The 20,000-nt window shown below is 38.8% G+C and overlaps 1 protein-coding gene across 1 annotated transcript in view; it reads right to left on the bottom strand.

Annotated features, from left to right (window-relative positions):
* The window catches only part of kpnb3 (karyopherin (importin) beta 3), a 40,647-nt gene that overhangs the window by 2,330 nt on the left and 18,317 nt on the right, over nt 1–20,000 (bottom strand). Inside the window, exons 5-24 of the mRNA XM_061889801.1 lie at nt 19,278–19,374; nt 19,081–19,185; nt 16,727–16,849; nt 16,517–16,637; nt 16,355–16,442; nt 14,588–14,694; nt 14,381–14,505; nt 14,217–14,306; nt 13,974–14,147; nt 13,659–13,877; nt 10,727–10,810; nt 10,520–10,652; nt 10,330–10,451; nt 10,159–10,255; nt 8,222–8,394; nt 8,021–8,132; nt 7,889–7,944; nt 7,686–7,808; nt 4,347–4,566; nt 4,049–4,277 (exon numbers count right to left, since the gene is read on the bottom strand). Of these exons, the coding sequence (XP_061745785.1) occupies nt 4,049–4,277; nt 4,347–4,566; nt 7,686–7,808; nt 7,889–7,944; nt 8,021–8,132; nt 8,222–8,394; nt 10,159–10,255; nt 10,330–10,451; nt 10,520–10,652; nt 10,727–10,810; nt 13,659–13,877; nt 13,974–14,147; nt 14,217–14,306; nt 14,381–14,505; nt 14,588–14,694; nt 16,355–16,442; nt 16,517–16,637; nt 16,727–16,849; nt 19,081–19,185; nt 19,278–19,374 (2,598 nt within the window). The remainder of the gene's footprint in view (nt 1–4,048; nt 4,278–4,346; nt 4,567–7,685; nt 7,809–7,888; nt 7,945–8,020; nt 8,133–8,221; nt 8,395–10,158; nt 10,256–10,329; nt 10,452–10,519; nt 10,653–10,726; nt 10,811–13,658; nt 13,878–13,973; nt 14,148–14,216; nt 14,307–14,380; nt 14,506–14,587; nt 14,695–16,354; nt 16,443–16,516; nt 16,638–16,726; nt 16,850–19,080; nt 19,186–19,277; nt 19,375–20,000) is intronic.

The following is a 20,000-nucleotide window of genomic DNA, read 5'->3' as shown; positions in this document are numbered from 1 at the left end:
AGTAGTTACAGTGTGAATGAATATACATAAGTCATTATTTGCGCACTAATGATGCATTAGAAATTCGGCCGCAGAAAAAAAAAAAAAAAAAAGGGAAACTGGATGTTGTGATGATGCAAGCAAGACACAGGTGGTTGTCTGGATGGGAGGAAGCATGGCTGCGATGTGCACACATACTTCGATGTATCCCAGATATACCCGCGCACAGCCTTTTTCCTCCAATTTTTCATATGTGTGAACAAACGCCAAAACTCTTTGAGCATTCAGCGTCGCTCGTGCACACAGTTATGCGCTCATCTTTTTATTCGATTTTGTGCGCGGCCTAGGTTTGCCGTGCGCAGGACGCGTGAGCAGTATGCAATTGCAAAGACGCGTACCTTAGACGGAACATTGATTATGAGAGGAACAACATTTTTTTATTACACAACCTCAAATATGATTTGAACAAAAACACGTGTCTGCAGTTTTCAACACGTTATATCAGAGTTGAATCTTTGCGGAAACACAACAAAAAGTGTAATTGAAAAATATTTAAAATGCCTTTTTCAGATTACATTAGTGAGTGTGTTTATTCTCCCAGTCACAAAGACATTCTGTGCGTGACTGCAAGTCCGCACACGAGGTAGGATTACTGGCGAGCTGCAGCAGATCGTGAAACTAAAGTCTGTCACTAAAGTCGCTCTCAGTGTTGTGTTTTAACTTTAATGCTGGTCCTTTTTTTATATATTTTTTTATACTTCTGGGCTGCACTTCGAGCTGTGAAAGGGGAAAACGCACAACACTGATTGTACATTTAATACATCATGACCAGCCTGACTTTGTGGTGGAATGATAGGGGGGGGCACACACATACACACAACCGATCACCGTGATCAAAGTCTAATTGCGATCAATCACAAAATTAAAAAAATATATATATAAAAAAATAAATAAACAAATAAAAATCGCCCAGCCTTCATTTCATGTGATTTTAGAATTGTGTTTACATTGATGGGTGTGTTGACATTTCCTTTCCTTTCTGCCGGAAGGGATTATAATCAGAGGAATTTAAAGGCCTACTGAAATGAGATTTTCTTATTTAAAACGGGGATCGCTAAAAATAACTTTAATACACTAAAACACAAAGTTCAACAGGACTTAGACAGCTGGTCATTTCTTCCACTCTCGCTGGTAGGGAGAGTGAATGTAGTCAAAATGGTGGTGTTACCCAAGTATTTATATCTCTTTCAGAACCTCCCTGTATTTATTTCCAATGCTTATTTTAATAAGCTAGACTCAATGATATCATCTTTTATCTTGAACAACAAGAAATCCCGTTTGCGTAAAGAACACTTCCAGAAGCTAAAGCAGGATGGTGGCCTTGCACTCCCAAATTTTCGGAAATATTACTGGGCAACTAATCTTTGTGTTCTATCCTTTTGGTCACATGATCACTCGGATTCTAGCGTACCAGCGTGGGTGGAAATGGAGAAACTTTCATCTAGCCCCTCGTCCCTGTCTGCTTTGATTGGCGCGGCAGTTCCAATTCCTCCAAACACAAAACTCAATAATCCTATCGTTCATAACTCCATTAAAATATACACACAATTTAGAAAACATTTTGGACTCCAAGTTAAGAGTCTCTCCAGCCCAATAGCATCAAACACATTCTTCCCTCCATCATTGCTGGATGCTACACTTAGGGTGTAGGAAAGGCAGGGGCTGAAAACGTTCCAAGATCTTTATATTGGAAATGTTTTTGCTTCCTTTAAACAATTATCTGTTAAATATAAATTACCGCCCTCTCATTTTTTCAGATACTTACAAGTAAGGCACTTTGTGTCTGCCTCCATCCCGGGGGTCCCTGCCTAACCTCCTGATAATGTCATAGACCAGGTAATATCTTTTAACCCAACCAAAAAAAAAGCCATTTCTGTAATGCTACGCTTGATATCTGGTTTGGGCTCTCCCTTCATGTCGGCTATCAAAGAGGCTTGGGAACACGATCTCAAAGTTTGTATTGCTGAAGCAGAATGGACTAAAGTTCTAAAACAAATGAATTCATCCTCTATGTATGCGAGGCACGCTATAATTCAGTTTAAAGTCGTACACAGAGCTCATATTCCTAAGTCTAAGCTTTCCAAAATGTACCCTGATATTGATCAACATGTGACAAAATGTAAAGCCGATGAAGCCACTTTAATACACATGCTGTGGACCTGTCCCAAAATAAAGAAATATTGGGAAGGTATATGTGAAGCACTCTCTTGTGTACTCGGGGTTAACATTACATTGAATCCTCTTTTGCTGCTTTTTGGGGTCACTGGGGATGGGTCAGGATTACCTGTCGGTGGTCGAAGGCTCATTGCCTTTTCAACCTTATTAGCGCGCCGCTTGATCCTCTTGAAATGGAAGGAAGCTGCCCCACCCACAGTTTCTCACTAGGTAAAAGACGTTTTATATCATCTCAAGCTAGAGAAAATTAGACTTGTGACGAGGGGTTCCGAAAGGAAGTTTTATCGGGTGTGGAGGTGTTTTCTGACCTTTTTTGACCAACCATCAACAAAGGTACAACAGTGATTTTTATTTTTTTAACAGTATTCTGGTTGGTTTACATACTAAAAGTCTACGTACAGCATATTTATGTTTTATGTCATCATTGTATAAGTGACAGTCTAAGCAAGGTTTAGTTTTTTTTTTGTGTGTGTTCCTTTTTGGGGTGGATGTTTGTTCTTTCTCTTCTATGTATAAGTATTGTTATTTCTATTTTAGCTTTATTTGATTTGATTTAATTTTTCTCTCTTTGAAAAAAAAAAAGTTTATTGCTGTTTTTCTGTTCTGTTCATCTCTGTCTAAACATTAATAAAAAAATCAAACACTAAAACGGGGATCGCAGGTACATTCTATGTGTCATACTTGATCATTTCGCGATATTGCCATATTTTTGCTGAAAGGATTTAGTAGAGAACATCCACGATAAAGTTCGCAACTTTTGGTCGCTAATAAAAAAAAAACCTTGCCTGTACCGGAAGTGGCGGACGATGTGCACGTGACGTCACGGGTTGTGGAGCTCCTCACATCTTCACATTGTTTACAATTATAGCCAGCAGCAGCTAGAGCTATTCGAACAGAGAAAGCGACGATTTCCCCATTAATTTGAGCGAGGATGAAAGATTCGTGGATGAGGATATTTAGAGTGAAGGACTAGGGGAAAAAAAGTCGATTGCAGTGGGAGCGATCAGATGTTATTAGACACATTTACTAGGATAATTCTGGAAAATCCCTTTTCTGCCTATTGTGTTGCTAGTGTTTTAGTGAGATTAAATAGTACCTGAAAGTCAGAGGAGTGTGTCCACGGGTGTGTTGACCGCCAGAGTCTCTGAGGGAAGTCACGCAGCTGCAGCAGGACGGAAGCTCCGCTGATGTCTCCGGTAGGAGCCGACTTATTACCACAATCTTCTCACCGAAAACTGCCGGTTGACTTGTAGTCGGGATCCATGTTCGCTTGACCGCTCTGATCCATGGTAAAGCTTCAATTTCGGGAATTTTAAACAAGGAAACACCGGCTGTGTTTGTGTGGCTAAAGGCTAAAAGCTTCCCACCTCCATCTTTTTACTTTGACTTCTCCATTATTAATTGAACAAATTGCAAAAGATTCAGCAACACAGATGTCCAGAATACTGTGTAATTATGCGATTAAAGCAGACTACTTATAGCTTGGATCTGGCTGGAAACTAATGTCCGCTCCAACCCGAGACGTCAAACACACGCGTCGTCATAGGCGTCATCATACCGCGACGTTTTCAACACGACACTTCGCGGGAAATTTAAAATTGCAATTTAGTAAACAAAAAAGGCCTTATTGGCATGTGTTGCAATGTTAATATTTCATCACTGATATTTAAACTATCAGACTGCGTGGTCGGTAGTAGTGGGTTTCAGTAGGCCTTTAAATGTTTCTATTTATCATAATTTTTCCTGGTCCTTATATTCGATACTAAACACTTATATCGTGATAGTTTTCAGCCCCAGTCAAGAACGATTCAGCGGGTGAAACGGCTTCTCTTACCTTTCAATGAGGTCACACAGGAAGTCAAAGGTGTGCACGGCCTCCTCTTTGTCCTCGTTGAGAGGTAACCATTTGATCCAGTGAGGAAGGATTTCATTGACGTTTGCACACTCGGGCCGGAACCTCATCACCTTTCCGACGGCAGAGATGCAGTTTTCTGTGGCGTTGACGTTCTCCTTGAGGCGCGAGTCGGTCGCCTGGATGACTCGGACCAGCAAGGGGATGGCTTCTAAAGCAGGACGACACATATCGGTGCGTAAGCATCGACGCAAACTTCATCACAAGTAGTTTTCAGCACCTGTGCAGAACGGGCGGTAGCTCTCTCCGCCGTATTGCGCCATAACGCCGACGCCGTAGGCGGCCGCTTGCCGAACCTCGGGGCTGTTGTCGCACAGAGATTGCAACATGGGCTGCAGGAAATACTCGGCGTATTTGAAGGAAGACGGGCTGCAGTGCTCCACCACGTCATCAAATATACACAACCCCCACTGCCGGTCAGCCCACGGCCTGTTGGGACACTGCAGGACACAAAGCAGGAAGTGACGTTAAAACACAGGAAGTGGAATTGGCCTCAAACTACTTTCCCTACTGTGCTCCACAACCTCCTTCACATTTAACAGAGGGCGGCGTGAAATATTTTCTTCTTCCAAGGGGGCGTAACAGAAAATAATGAAGCACTGCCCAACCTATTTATTGTTAACAGTATAGAATTGACTTTTGCAGTCTTTTAAGTTGGAGTGGTATTTGGTGACACCCAGTGGTTGTTCGCAAGTTACTCAAAAATTACATGTTTCAAATCAAAAAATAAGACCACTGACTAGCTTATGTTCAGGGAAGTGAGCACCCTTTGAGGGGAGGGGGGAAAAAAGACAATTTTTACCATTGCAGACAAAACTTTGAATCAGGACTGCATTTACTGCAAATAGGCGCAGTCTATTATTTACCTTTAGATTTATTCTCACCTACCAACCTCTTTTGCCAGTCTTGACAATTACATGTCCCATGTAATGTACAGTTGAGATCAAAATTATTCAACCCCCACACAATTTTGGTGTTTTAGCAAGTTGGATATTTATTCCGTATTTTGTTTATAGTCATATCAAATAAAGATGCATTAAATAGACAAATGCAACTTGAATTGTAACACAGTATTTACTAAATACCAAAAAAGGACATTTTTCTTTATATCTCATTGACAAAATTATTCAACCCCCTTGTTCAGTGGTTCTCAAATGGGGGTACGCGTACCCCTGGGGGTACTTGAAGGTATGCCAAGGGGTACGTGAGATTTTTCTTTAAATATTCTAAAAATAGCAACAATTCAAAAATACTCTAGAAATATATTTATTGAATAATACTTGAACAACATATGAATGTAAGTTCATAAACTGTGAAAAGAAATGCTACAACGCAATATTCAGTGTTGACAGCAGGATTTTTTGTGGACACGTCCCATAATTATTAATTATTTCTTTTTTTGTGAAGAAATGTTTAGAATTAAGTTCAAGAATCCAGATGGATCACTATAGCAAACCACAAAGAGGGCACTTTAAGTTGATTACTTCTATGCGTAGAAATCCTTATATATAATTGAATCAGTTTATTTTTCAAAAAGTTTTTAATTATTTTTTTCCAAATAGTTCAAGAAAGACCACTACAAATGAGCAATATTTTGCACTGTTATACAATTTAATAAATCAGAAACTGATGACATCGTGCTGTATTTTACTTCTTTATCTCTTTTTTTCAACCAAAAATGCTTTGCTCTGGTTAGGGGGTACTTGAATTAAAAAAATGTTCCAGTACCCCATCACTGAAAAAAGGTTGCGAACCACTGCCCTAGTTACATGCATCTTTAGTACTTAGTAGAACACCCTTTGGCAGTAATGACATCCTTCAAAGGTGATACATAACCGGACACAAGCTTCTTGCAACCATCTACAGGTATTTTAGCCCATTCCTCTTGGGCAAAGGCCTCCAGTTCATTCATATTCTTGGGCTTGCATGCTGCAACTGCCTTCTTCAAGTCCCATCACAAGTTTTCTAGAGGATTTAGGTCTGGCGACTGTGAAGGCCACTCCAGAGTCTTCCAGCCCTTCTTCTGCAACCACTCTGATGTTGATTTGGAGGTACGCTTGGGATCGTTGTCCTGTTGGAAGGTCCAACGTCTCCCAAGCCTCAGCTTCGTCACTGATTTCATGACATTTGCAGCTAATATATTCTGCTAGGAAATAGAATTCATAATGCCTTGAACGCGCTGGAGTTCCAGTTTTGTCTCATCACTCCATAGAACAGTTTCCCAAAAACTTTGGGGTTTGTCCAGATGATTTTTGGCATACTGTAGTCTATTTTTCTTGTGCCTGGTAGTCAGAAGTGGGGTGCGTCTGGGAGTTCTGGCATGGAGGCCTTCATCTCGTAGTGCGCGCCTTATTGTCTGGGACAAAACCTGCGTTCCCCCCTCTGCAATGTCCTGTTGTAGTTCCTCAGCTGTTACCCGGGGGTTTTTCACCACTGTACGCTTCAAATACCGGACAGCAGTTGCACACAGCATCCTCTTTCTACCATGCCCAGGTAGTGTTTCCACTGTGCCTTTAGCTTTAAACTTGCGAATTATGCTCCCAACTGTGTCTCTTGGAATGTGTAATGTCTTCGCTATTTTCTTATATCCATATCCTTTCTTATGAAGAGAAATTACCTCCTCTCTTGACTTCTTTGACCACTCCCTGGACTTCACCATGTTGCAAATACACCATTGACCATCTACAAGAAGCTGAGCGTCACAGTCTTTTTCAATCAGTTTAATTGTTGCTCGTTATTGTTCTAATCACATCTACAGGTGTTTTCAACACCTGATTGAAAAGACCTTATTCAAATTCTGTTCTTAAGAGTTATGATCTTCAAGGGGTTGAATAATTTGGTCAATGAGATTAAGAGAAATGACACTGTTTGCTATGTTACAAAATATGTTGTAATTCAAGTTGCATTTGTCTATTTAATGCATCTTTATTTGATATGACTATAAACAAAATACGGAATAAATGTCCAACTTGCTAAAACACCAAAATTGTGTGGGGGTTGAATAATTTTGATCTCAACTGTACAACATAATGTAATGTACCACAATGTTTTGTTTAATAGTAGATCATTTACTAACATTATTTTCATTAAAAAAACTAATTTTCCTCATCCATGAATCTTTCATCCTCGCTCAAATTAATGGGGAAATTGTCGCTTTCTCGGTCCGAATAGCGCTTGCTGCTGGAGGCTATTATTACAAACAATGTGAGGAGCTCCACAACCCGTGACGTCACCCGCACATCGCCTGCTACTTCCGGTAAAGGCAAGGCTTTTTTATTAGCGACCAAAAGTTGCGAGCTTTATCGTCGATGTTCTCTACTAAATCCTTTCAGCAAAAATATGGCAATATCGCAAAATGATCAAGTATGACACATAGAATGGACCTGCTATCCCAGTTTAAATAAGAAAATCTCATTTCAGTAGGCCTTTAACACATAATACATTTGATTGATAAACCAATCTCAGTGATGCTTGGTATAAGCAGCTGATGGGAACATCTCTAGTGTAAAGCCATTGCATTCCTTCATTGAAAACGTAGCATTAAAAAAAGAACACTTACTATCAACTGGACAATGAGCTGCAGCAGCTGCTCAAACCAAGGCAGCACCTTCTCTTTGTAACTACTGAACACAGAGTGCAGGATGTCCGACACTTTGGTGAGGATGTACACATCGTTCTCATCCTGAGATCAGGAAGAAGACATTAGGATTGGATGTGAACTTTCCAAGTTTTAAGTGTTTCATGTAGCTGTGAAATATTTACCTCATCTTGTAACGATTCCTCCACCTGCTCGTCATAGTCCTCATCCTGTCTCTTGGCTGTGAACAAAATAGAAATAAGACCAATAATGCAGGAACACAGTGGTACCGGGGCCATGTGCTGGTGAAGCCTCACCATGCCTCAGTTCCTGGTTCTTAAAATGCTCCTCAAGCTTCCCTTTCAAAATGCCACCCAGCTCCTCAAAATGCTCGTTGTTCAGACATCCATCTCCCATCAGCTCGATACACTGAGACACAAGCGGACCATAAACCGCTACAAATCTTCTCCACGCTCTAACTCAGGCGTCATTTCATTTACCAGGAAGTAGTTTATTACCTTGGCAAACGAATGCATTATCTCGGAGCGGACGTCCAAGTCTGGCTCGGTACCGATGGCCTTGATGAGGGCATCGCACATGAAGAGCCACATTTGGGTGAGGTACTCGGGGCCTCGAACCCGCGCACACTCCAACAGCAGCGGCATGGACTCTGCTGCCGCCACCCGCACACGTGAGGCAGTTCAGGAAAAAGTTTTGATCGTTACATCGAGTTACTGAGAGGAAATATGAGAGTACGGATGGGCGATATGGCATAAAATCTGTATCATGGAGGTATATATATATATATATATATATATATATATATATATATATATATATATATATATATATATATATATATATATATATATATTTATTAGGGGTGTGGGGAAAAAATCTATTCGAATACGAATCGAATGGTTTGTTGTGCGATTGAGAATTGATTCTCATTTTTAAAAAAATCGATTTTTTTTTTTAATCAATCCAACAAACCACTACACAGCAATACCAAAACAATGCAATCCAATTCCAAAACCAAACCTGACCCAGCAACACTCAGAACTGCAATAAACAGAGCAATTGAGAGGCGACACAAACACGACACAGAACAAACCAAAAGTAATGAAACAAAAATGAATATTATCAACAACAGAATCAATATTAGTTATAATTTCAGGATAGCAGTGATTAAAAATCCCTCACTGACATTATCATTAGACATTTATAAAAACAATAAAAAAAGAACAATAGTGTCACAGTGGCTTACACTTGCATTGCATCTCATAAGCTTGACAACACACTGTGTCCAATGTTTTCACAAAGATAAAATAAGTAATATTTTTGGTTCGTTTAATAGTTAACAAATTTACATTATTGCAATCAGTTGATAAAACATTGTCCTTTACACTTATAAAAGCTTTCTTTTTTTTTTTTTATTTAAGACTCTGCTAGCATGTCAGCAGACTGCGGTAGATCCTGCTGAAATCCTATGTATTGAATGAATACAGAATCATTTAGAATCGAATCGTGGGACACCCAAAGATTCACAGCCCTAATATATATATATATATATATATATATATGTCATATTGCATGGAAATTATTATAGAACATTTGAAAATGAGTTACCAAGGCTCCATATCTAGCTGCTAAAATAGTCATTTCTAATTTTAATATTTTCTAAAAAAATATTTTTAAAATCTTTGTAATATCTGGTAACGTTCGGTTGTAACACGGTTCTATCCAAACTTCTGTTCAAAATGAATCAACACTTCATATTGGATATTTTACATTAGTTTTGGGCAACGATCCGATACCAGGTAGCTCCAAGGGCAACATCGATGATACCAATTCTGATACTGCAAATTTTGAAAATCATCAAATATTATATTTTTGATCACAATTCTAATCAGACAAAAACACAGAATGGCAGTGAAACATTATCAATTAAATATTTAATTTCCTACCATTGGGTTTGGTTTAAACAATTTGTTTTTTGGCCTTAAAAGTCTTCCTGTGCTCAGTGACTTAGAGTAGAGTATGTAAACAATAACAAAGACAACTACATGTTTTTGATAATAAAAAAATATCAGACTTGTAGTATTAACAATATAATCATATTATACTTGGCTTTACTTTTGATATTTGTATCGGTCTGCCCACCTTTGTTTACATTAACAAGCTCTAGCTAGCGGTTAGCATCTCTTTCTACGGTGTGTAGTGTTGCATGTTTAGTTATTCCTGGTCTTCCAGGGATAATACTTGTAAGAAACTTAATTTATTTGCTGCCATTAAAAGAGAGGATCGCTGACTTCAGTCACTGTCAAATTTGCGGCACACAATGTGTCACCAACATGCATTATAACAATGGGTGTTAAAACGGTATTAAAGCTGTATCGTTGGCCAAATGTATATCATTTATATTGTGCAACATTATGTGATAGGACAAGGATATCATCATGGAAGTAGAACTTCAGCAGAGGAACCATCAGCTTCACCACCTGCTCCGTGTACTCCACAAAACCCTCCTTTAGCTCTTTGGCATAACACACCTGTAACACAACAGTGACTGTGCTCAGTGTCCAGAAAGGCCAAAGTCTTAGTTTGCTGAGCGTAAGATGTTCACCAGCATCTGGCAGGCAGTGGACTTCTCTTCCAAGCCGGCAGTCTTGATGCCAAAACTCTGCTGATCTCCAAGGTTGACAAACTCCCAGCCATCATCCTCTGAAATGTTCTCCATATCCTGGGCTGCAAGATATCTTTTTTGCAGTCAACTTTTACAAGCAGAAATCCACCTGGTGGGCACAAAAACTTACTGTCAAGGAGCGCCACCTCAGGTTTGATGGAGGCGGTCTTCATCAAAGGGCCCATTACCACCGGTAGATACTGCTGGAACTCCTTCCCCAAGATCTTACACATCCTGGCCCAGGCTGAGATCATGTAGGAGATCTTTAAGAAGGGAAAAACAGTTAACTATTTCAAACCCCACAGACGGCCTAAGATGTTCCACCAAGCCTACTTACTTGCGGATCGTCGTCATCCAAATCATTAAAGTCAGTCTGGGTTTTGAGGAGCAGCTGCATGACCGCAGAGGCGTCTGGCATGAACTGGCAAGAGCAAGAAAATGAAAGGGAAAAAAAAAACACATTTTAATCCGCCATTAGAGCTGGGCATCGTGCATCTATAGGAAACCGGACAAACTAGTATTGAATTGATCAAATTTTGTAATTTCGATTACTAGTGTCGATACCCAACTGGATGAAGTTGCCGCAGCCAACAACCAAAATGAAATAGCCACTGCCAACAAGCCTTGCGCAAAATAGACATTATGAATTATATCAATTTGGCCGACAATAGACCCTTTAAAGGCCAACTGAAACCCACTACTACCCACCACGCAGTCTGATAGTTTAGATATCGATGATGAAATATTAACATTGCAACACATGCCAATATGGCCTTTTTAGTTTACTAAATTGCAATTTTAAATTTCCCACAAAGTGTCGTGTTGAAAACGTCGCGGTATGATGACGCGTCGTTTGACGTCTCGGGTTGTAGCGGACATTATTTTCCAGCCCGATCCAAGCTATAAGTAGTCTGCTTTAATCGCATAATTAAACAGTATTCTGGACATTTGTGTTGCTGAATATTTTGCAATTTGTTCAATGAATAATGGACAAGTCAAAGTAGAAAGATGGAGGTGGGAGCTTTTAGCCTTTACCCACACAAACACAGTGTTTCCTTGTTTAAAATTCCCGAAGGCGAAGCTTTAATATGGATCAGAGCGGTCAAGCGAACTTGGATCCCGACCAAATGTCAACCAGCAGTTTTCGGTGAGAAAATTGTGATAAGTTTGCTCTTACCGGTGAAATCAGCGGAGCTTCCAGCAGCGTGACTTGCCTCAGCAACACACATACCCGTAGCCACACTCCTCCGACTTTAAGTACAATTTAATCTCACTAAGACACTAACACAATGGGCAGATAAGAGATTTTCCAGAATTATCACAGTAAATGTGTGTAATAACTTCTGCAATCGCCTTTTTTTTTTTCTAGTCCTTTACTCTCAATATCCTCATTCACAAATCTTTCATCCTCGCTCAAATTAATGGGCAAATTGTCGATTTCTCGGTCCAAATAGCTCTTGCTGCTGGAGGCTCCCATTAAAAACAATGTGAGGACGAGAGGAGCCCTCACCCTTGTGACGTCATCGTCTGCGACTTCCGGTACAGGCAAGGCTTTTTTATTAGCGACCTAAAGTTGCGAACTTTATCGGCGATGTTCTCTACCAAATCCTTTCAGCAAAAATATGGCAATATCGCGAAATGATCAAGTATGAGACATAGAATGGACCTGCAATCCCCGTTTAAATAAGAAAATTTCATTTCAGTAGGCCTTTAATACGATTGTGATAATGCATATTGATGATACATTATAGCGGCGTCCCACGAATTCATAGCGACAAGCAAACGAGCGCATCCTCAACACGATATAGTGTTCCTTGCTAGCAGCTAACATCCTTCCACAGTGCAAAGCCTCTTCTCTTTTCTTCGGAGGCAAATAAACTACGTTTCTTACAAGTATCATCCCAGCAGGACCAGAAATAGCTAAACATTCTACATGCTGACCGCAAGCTAGAGCTCTTGACCGTAACCAAAGGTGGGTGGATTGATAAAAATCGACGGTCACAATACGATGTATAGTTAGTATCAGTATATGTGCGACACTACAGTGGTTGGATAGATATTTATTATTAGCAAATACTCTGTCATTTTTGTTAAAGAAGCTCAGGATATAAAACTGAAGACACAATAGTAGCAGATAATAAAAAAAAAGAATATTGTTAAAGTTACACTGATATACTGTGTGTTTGTTTATTAACGGTAATCAAAAATGGAATTATTCAACGATTTGAAATCTGTCATTATGAACATTGATGACCAATACTGCCCCTGTAGCTATCTGGTATTTGACCTAAACCCAAATTAATGGTATCGTCCAAAACTAACGTTAAGTATCCAAACAACAAAATGCTCATACTATTTTTACCAAAGTGTAGACAGAACCATGTTATATCAGAAACAAGCGATTAACAGTAAATTAGCAGGTACATTAAAGATTGTTTAGAAAAATAAAAAAGACAATGTTACCACGCCAGATAAATTAGTAGCCTTCGTAACCAAGTTTGAAATGGATTTATCATTTCTGTATCAAATTATATATGTCATTATCGCAATAGGCTGTAATATATATTGTGATACAGATTTTAGGCCATCCCTATCACTACTGAGGCAGCAGCAGGTCTCATGACCATAAGTATTAGAAGTGTTCGGAAGTGCTCAGAACTTAACTTTTACCTGTGTTGAAAAAGGGCTGTTATTAGGTGCAAAGAACAATGGACGACAAATGACACTTTAGAACTCATCCATTCATGATGTAAAAAGTAAAGAGTGCTCCTACATTGACATGTCTATTTCACGCCAGCATCGTGGCAGCAAACACATGATACCAATGCTACACAACTCAAATATCAGTAGTCTAGCACAAATAGAATATTTGTAAATGTTTTTCATGAGGTGGCAATAACAAGAACACCAAAACTCCCCAGAGAAAAGAAACTAAGTATATAAATAAGAATATTGTGCAATAATCTTTCGAATTTTAGTTTGAGATATTAGACCCATTCGTGGATATTTTCCTGGTTAGGTTATAATGCAGGTCAGCAATTCATATTTTTAGTTTCTCATTTTTAAAAAGGGTACATGTTCGTCTATTTAATAAAAAGGGACTTGTTATAGAAAAAAAAAAAAAAACTCAAGTTAGCACCCACACTTTAACCACGCAAACCTTTGAAGACCCTGCCTATTTAAGAACGGAGAATTGTTTAAATTCAAACTACCGTATGTCCAGCTCCATGAGTCATGTGATCCACCGCATTCTAGCGCTCTTGACATACCTTCTCCTTGCCAACAGCGAGGCCGATGAGGCTGATGCACTCGATGGTCTTGCCTCGGAGCAGTCGCAGCTCCTTTCGCAGAGCGTTTTCCACGATATGCTTGAGTGAGGGCATGAACAGGTCGTAGTACGGGACAAACTTTTCTTCTGCCGTGTCCGCCACGGACGCAATTGAGGTCACCACCTGTTCCAGGACCAGTTTGGTGCCCTTCTGAATCAACTGAAGAAAGTCAACAACAGACATTGAAAACAACTAAACAAGCCAAAGAAAACAAAAAAAGAAAGAAAAAGAAAGAGGGTTTTTGTTTGTTTTTACTTCTTGCAGCTTGGCCACCATGATGCCATGAAGGTGCTGCACCAAGTTGTCCAGATAAGGGATAAGCAAAGATTTGGGGCAGTCTTCTGTGAAATTAATGAGGGCTGCAGCAGCGTGCGCCTGAACTCGGGGGTTACTCTGGTCCTCCATGGTCTGAAGCAGTGCTGAAATCACCTAGAAAAAAATACAATTTTAGTCAACAGAATCTTTGAATTTGTGCAGCCAATTGGAAACTGGACTGACCTTATCATGGAACTTCTTTTGGAAGGTTGGTGCAAAGTCTGTGGCCATTTGTCCAATAGCATTGCAGGCAGCGTACCGCACCCTTGGATGCTGCACAAATGTGTGATTTTTTTTTGTTAAATACACCACAAGAAATAAATATTCAACTATAAAAAGGCTCTTACTGGGTCAGCACAGAATAGAAGTACAACGCCAACAATCTCATTAAGGGTAGCCTCCATCTGCTGGTGGCAGCCTTCACCAATGGCCGACAACGCCATCAGTCCAGCATGGCGGTACTTCCAGTCAGCTAGAATTCACCATTGAGACAATTTCAGGAGAAGATCTAAACGTGATACATTTGTTGCTCGTCAGGGCTTGTGTTTACTTACTGTTCTGGAGCATCTGCATGATGTTATGCTTAATAAGGGGCAAAATAATCTTGTCTCCCAGACCACAGGCAATTCTGTCCAGGGCACTTTCTCCTGCAACAGCATTACTGTTGGGTGACAAATAAGGAGACGATATGGGCCTAAACATAAATCACGTGATACTATTTGGGATATAGATGACAATAGCCTCTAAACAGGTTACAAAGGCTTCTAAATTTAGCTGCTGATGTATGCAATAACATTAATTTTTAGTTGTATCATTTTCTCAAAAAAATCTTGTTATTACAAGCATTTTTTTAATAATTGTGTCATCAATGGTTGTTTATTCTTTCACTGCTTTCTACTGAGTTGTTTTCATGAACAATATTTTTCAAAAAGTATTATGAACTTGTTTAAGAAATGTTCATATGCTTCATCAACCTCTTTTTCATTGTACACATTGTCCTAATTTTGCTTTTTTAGCGCAATTTTGAAAGCAATCATCCTCTCTGTGCAAACCCTTCGAAATGTCCTTTTGTCTTCCATGTTCTTTTTGTAGTTTCTATCATATATTGTGAAAACTGGCAGATGATCACTAACGTCGGTTATAAGTAGACCAATTGTGTAGTGTTATCAAAATCATTGGTAAAATTATTATCAATAGGCGTGGCAGTGTCCTATGATTCTGCAAATATTCAAGTCAACAGTGCAAAATAAAGGCGCAAAATTACATACTGGCCCTTGTACCCCGAGTTTGTCAACATTAACAAAAACCAAACAAATATTTGTGGTAATGAAAACTCTCAATCTAATCACTGTAGCATCGACCTGTGCTAATACTATACTTGGTATCATTACAGTCAGTATTTGTATCGAGTCGCTCAACGTTGTTTACATTCAAGAGCTCTAGCTTACAGCTAGCTATACTTTTTGGTATTAACCTTTTTTCAGTGATGTACCCCCTGTGAACATTTTTTTTTTTTTTTTTTTTTAAATTCAAGTACCCCCTAATCAGAGCAAAGCATTTTCAGTTGAAAAAAAAAGATAAAGAAGTAAAATACAGCACTATGTCATCAGTTTCGGATTGATTAAATTGTATAACAGTGCAAAATATTGATCATTAGTAGTGGTCTTTCTGGAACCATTTGGAAAAAAATATATAAAAATAACTAAAAACTTGTTGAAAAATAAACAAGTGATTCAATTATAAAAAAAAAAGATTTCTACACATAACATGTCCACAAAAAATCTAGCTGGCAACACTGAATATTGCATTGTTGTATTTTCACAGTTTATGAACTTAATATGTTGTTGAAGTATTAATTAACTAAATATATTTATAAAAGGATTATTGAATTGTTGCTATTTTTTAGAATTTTTTTAAATCTCATGTACCCCTTGGCATACCTTTAAGTACCCCCATTTGAGAACCACTGTCCTACGGTGCGGTATAGCATGTTTAGTTAGTCCTTGTCCTCTAGTCCGACATGGAGGGGAGAATTTGTGATTTATAAACTGCACTGTAGAGGGACATTAGCTGCTAGCTCGGGAGAAGGGATGTTACTTTGCGTTGATCGCTTTGTACACTTGACGTTGTAAAATTTGCAGGACACAGCTAGAATGTCACCACACAGTAGCACAATATAGCCAAAAGTCATAAAGGCTAATAAAAATAGAAGTATTTTGCAGTATTTAAAACTTAATCGTATGCTAAATGCATGACATTTAAATTGTTGTTTATCGCGCAACCGTAGTGACATGCGGTTTATTTGCAATATTAAACATTACCTGTCAAAGTCATCATCTTCCAGCTCATCAGCCATGGCCCAGTCATCATCATCCTCCAAGTCCACCATCATAGCCAGCATCTGGGGCACTAAACACACAGACACATCAAAGCGGCGTCCTCAATCATTTCTATCACAATGAGCAGCATCATAAAACACCCACCGCTCTGAGCTACGAGTGTGGTGTGTTTCCTCAGCATGGCTGCTGCAGTCTCTGATAAAGTGACGATGACTTCCAACGCTAATTGTCTCTGCATATTCGTCAAGTTGGTATCTGCACAAAGCTGAAGAGGTGCATCGAAGTATAGCAGAGTTGAATAAGTATAGTATGGAGTGTGGTGCAATATTAATGTTGAATGGTTTTCCAACCCACCTTCAGGCTGAGCTGCAGAGTGGCCTCCAAGTGAGGTCTCAGATATTTCGGTGCTGTGTCTGCAATCTCCACCAACGATTTGAGGACAGAGTCGTCTCCTTGGTAGCTGGACTCATTCACTGCCTGATCAGAACCAAGAATGTCAGGTGTTAATGACAATTCACCATGTATACAAGTAACCATGTTCCCTCACAGGACGTTACGACATTCTGTGGTTGATAAATGAATAACACTGTACAAAAAGAAAAGGAGAACAAGATACGCAGGTTTGTAGCAAGAAGACAAAGGCAGAGTAATATGTAGGGATGTTACGGTATGAACATTTCTTGTCAAAGTTATTGTGACCAAATATATCATGGTATCTTTTAAATGTGCTGAATTGTTTTAATTTTTTAAGTACTTATACTGAAATCTTTGAACCCAGTTTAAAAAAAAAAAAAAACAATAAAAATGATCTCCTTTGAAAAAACCATATTGCAGATAACACTGTACTTGTACCTTAAGCAAAAATTGAATGTGTATATGAAAAACACAAGCATTATAATAGTAATATGGCAAAAACAAAATAACTAAAGTACAAATAAATGCGAAAATTGTGCAAGAAAGCACCTTAAGGACATAAGAGATAAACAAATGTAAGAATTTTGCAAGATGGCACTAGATGGCTATAAGACGTTACTGCACTTTTTGACCATATAAATAAAAACACATACAAGAGATCTGATATTATACAAAGGGCTGCACCATTATGGACAAAATATTAAAATTTGTAATAATAGTAAAATAACGATTATTAAATTCAGTATGTTAGATAAAACTCTGAGTGTGAACGTGAGGCCGTCATGTAATTTTTAATGTCTAATAAAAAGGCTATAGATAAACATTATTTAAAGACAAATATTTGTATTTTTGTAAATATTATCAACATGTCAGCTTTTTCTCAATACATTATGCCTTTATCGTTATATTCATAAAACCCACAAAATGTAAAACATTGAGTTTTCATAGTTTGAGAATTTTGGTCAATAAAGATAGTCTAATAAACAAGCCTTGTTCTTCAACAACACCATGGGCAACAGTTTGGCCAACAAAAATAAACACGAGTGATACCTCTCACATCCATCCATCCATTTTCTACCGCTTATTCCCTATCTCAGCTACAATCGGGTGGAAGGCGGGGTACACCCTGGACAAGTCGCCACCTCATCGCAGGGCTACCTCTCACATATAATACACAATCTTCACAGCCTGTGTTTAATTCAAAGAGATGACAAACATTTTAGCTAGTGTCGATGCTATCCGAACACCGACAAAATTAGCAATTAAAGGACAAGTGAGCATCCCAGTAAACAAACAACCAGACATTATAAACAAGTTGTAGCAACGTTTACGTTCCCTCCACACTGCCTGCTGCAACCTCACGTCATTAAACGTTCAGTCACAGCAGCAGGACGGTGTGTTGAGAAAATAAAAGCAACGTCAAATGTTTTACTCCTCCACAGTATACTTCTAGGACAAATTCATTGGTCTCCAATATTGTCTACACCTGTCATCTAATAGCAGCAGCTCACCCTTAAATCACGCCAAGACTGCAAGGAAATGAAGGGAAGGAAAATTAAGTTAAATGAAGCACTTTGCTCCGTTGACTATGAGCAAAGTCTGTGTAGTTGCTCTCCATCATGTGTGACTCCGTTTTTAGGAAATAGACGTGTTGCCTAAAGTGAATTAATAAATTACGTTTTTTGTAATTAAAAATTGTAACTGTATTTTAACTGTCTGAAATGTTACCGCGGTTTTTCATCATACCGTTTACCTGTACATCCCTAGTTTTATGTAGTGCATCATTACACTAATGGGACAATATTACTGTTCTTTACAGTACCCGGTTTTACCGCCGAGGCTCCAAACAATCACTTGAATCTTGCTTACGCTAGTGAAAAGTTTTTTAGTAGCCAGATTTTCTGTGCATCACCAGTCAACAGTGCATAAATAAGTTATATTTAAATTCATACAATGTGTTACTGTTATTTTCATGAAAAATACCTTTATTTTTTTAAAGTTGTAGCAGCTTTTATTACACCGTGGCGACAGGCCACGATCAAAGAACATACGGGGAAACTCTGCTTATTTGTGTGGATAGTTAACTTTAGTTCTGTGTAATACTACACATTTGTATCGATCCAATAAAAAGTAGTTACAGAGGCAGTACTGGTCATACCAATGTTTAACATTTTCAAGAACATTGAATGATTAATTTTTTTGATTATAAGACAAAAACACAAAAAAATAATGCAAAATACTCCTGTTAAATCCAGCCTACAAAGTTTGTGGAATAAAATGGAAAAGCTCCAAACCTGCAGTATGCCTGGCAGTAGGTCAGCAAAATGCTTCAGCAGGGCTGTGTTGCTTTCATTAGACAGAACAAAGGAGGCAGCAGCTCGGGCTGCCAGTGTGCGGATCTGAAAGATGACACACAAAAAACATTCATAAATCAGGAACGATTTAAGCAGCAAAATGACTGACCTGGCCTATATTTAATTTTTGTTTTTACCTGCGGGTTTGCTTGGTCCTGCATGCACTGAACAAGCATGCGCTTGATGACGTCCATGTAATGCTGTTGCTGGTTGCCGAAGATCCCCGGGAAGTTCCTAGAAAAAAATGGAGACAGATAATTAGGTATTCCAAAAGCCACAGTTCAAGTCAAACTAACTACCCAGTTTGTCAGCTCGATGAGCATCAAAGTGTTAACCATTTCACTGGAACTTATTCCAGTAGAATCAGAGGCTTCCACAAGACTAAGAATAAAATGGGTAGAATGGGAACATAAGATGGTAGCTAGTCATGTGGACTCACAATCAAAGAAGCATGTGCTGATTTGAAAAGTTAGAGGTTTTATTCTGAAAATGCCTGTACAGTTAAAAGGAAAACTTCCCTTTTTTGGAATTTTGCACCATCATTTACAATCCTAAAAAACAAGAACATACATCTTTCTCTTCTGTAAATTCTAGATTGCAGAAAACTGCTAGCATGAGGTGGCTAACAATGTTAGTAAAGAGCAGTCATCTCTAAAAACAAAACACCACTAACAATGCTTCATTTACATGTCGTGACCTGCATATTAACCAGGCTATTTTCTGCATGGTTATTGCAAGTTCTTACCAAAAGGAACGACTTTTCTGGAATAGACAGATAGCGCCATGCCCGAACTGCTTCTCCGGCTACGAACGATAGGTAAGCTAGCCACAGTACATGAGCTGCTTCTGCCATATCACCT

This window comes from Nerophis ophidion, linkage group LG27, assembly GCF_033978795.1.
Source record: "Nerophis ophidion isolate RoL-2023_Sa linkage group LG27, RoL_Noph_v1.0, whole genome shotgun sequence".
NCBI lineage: Eukaryota > Metazoa > Chordata > Actinopteri > Syngnathiformes > Syngnathidae > Nerophis > Nerophis ophidion.
This window is presented reverse-complemented; position numbering and strand designations above follow the sequence as displayed.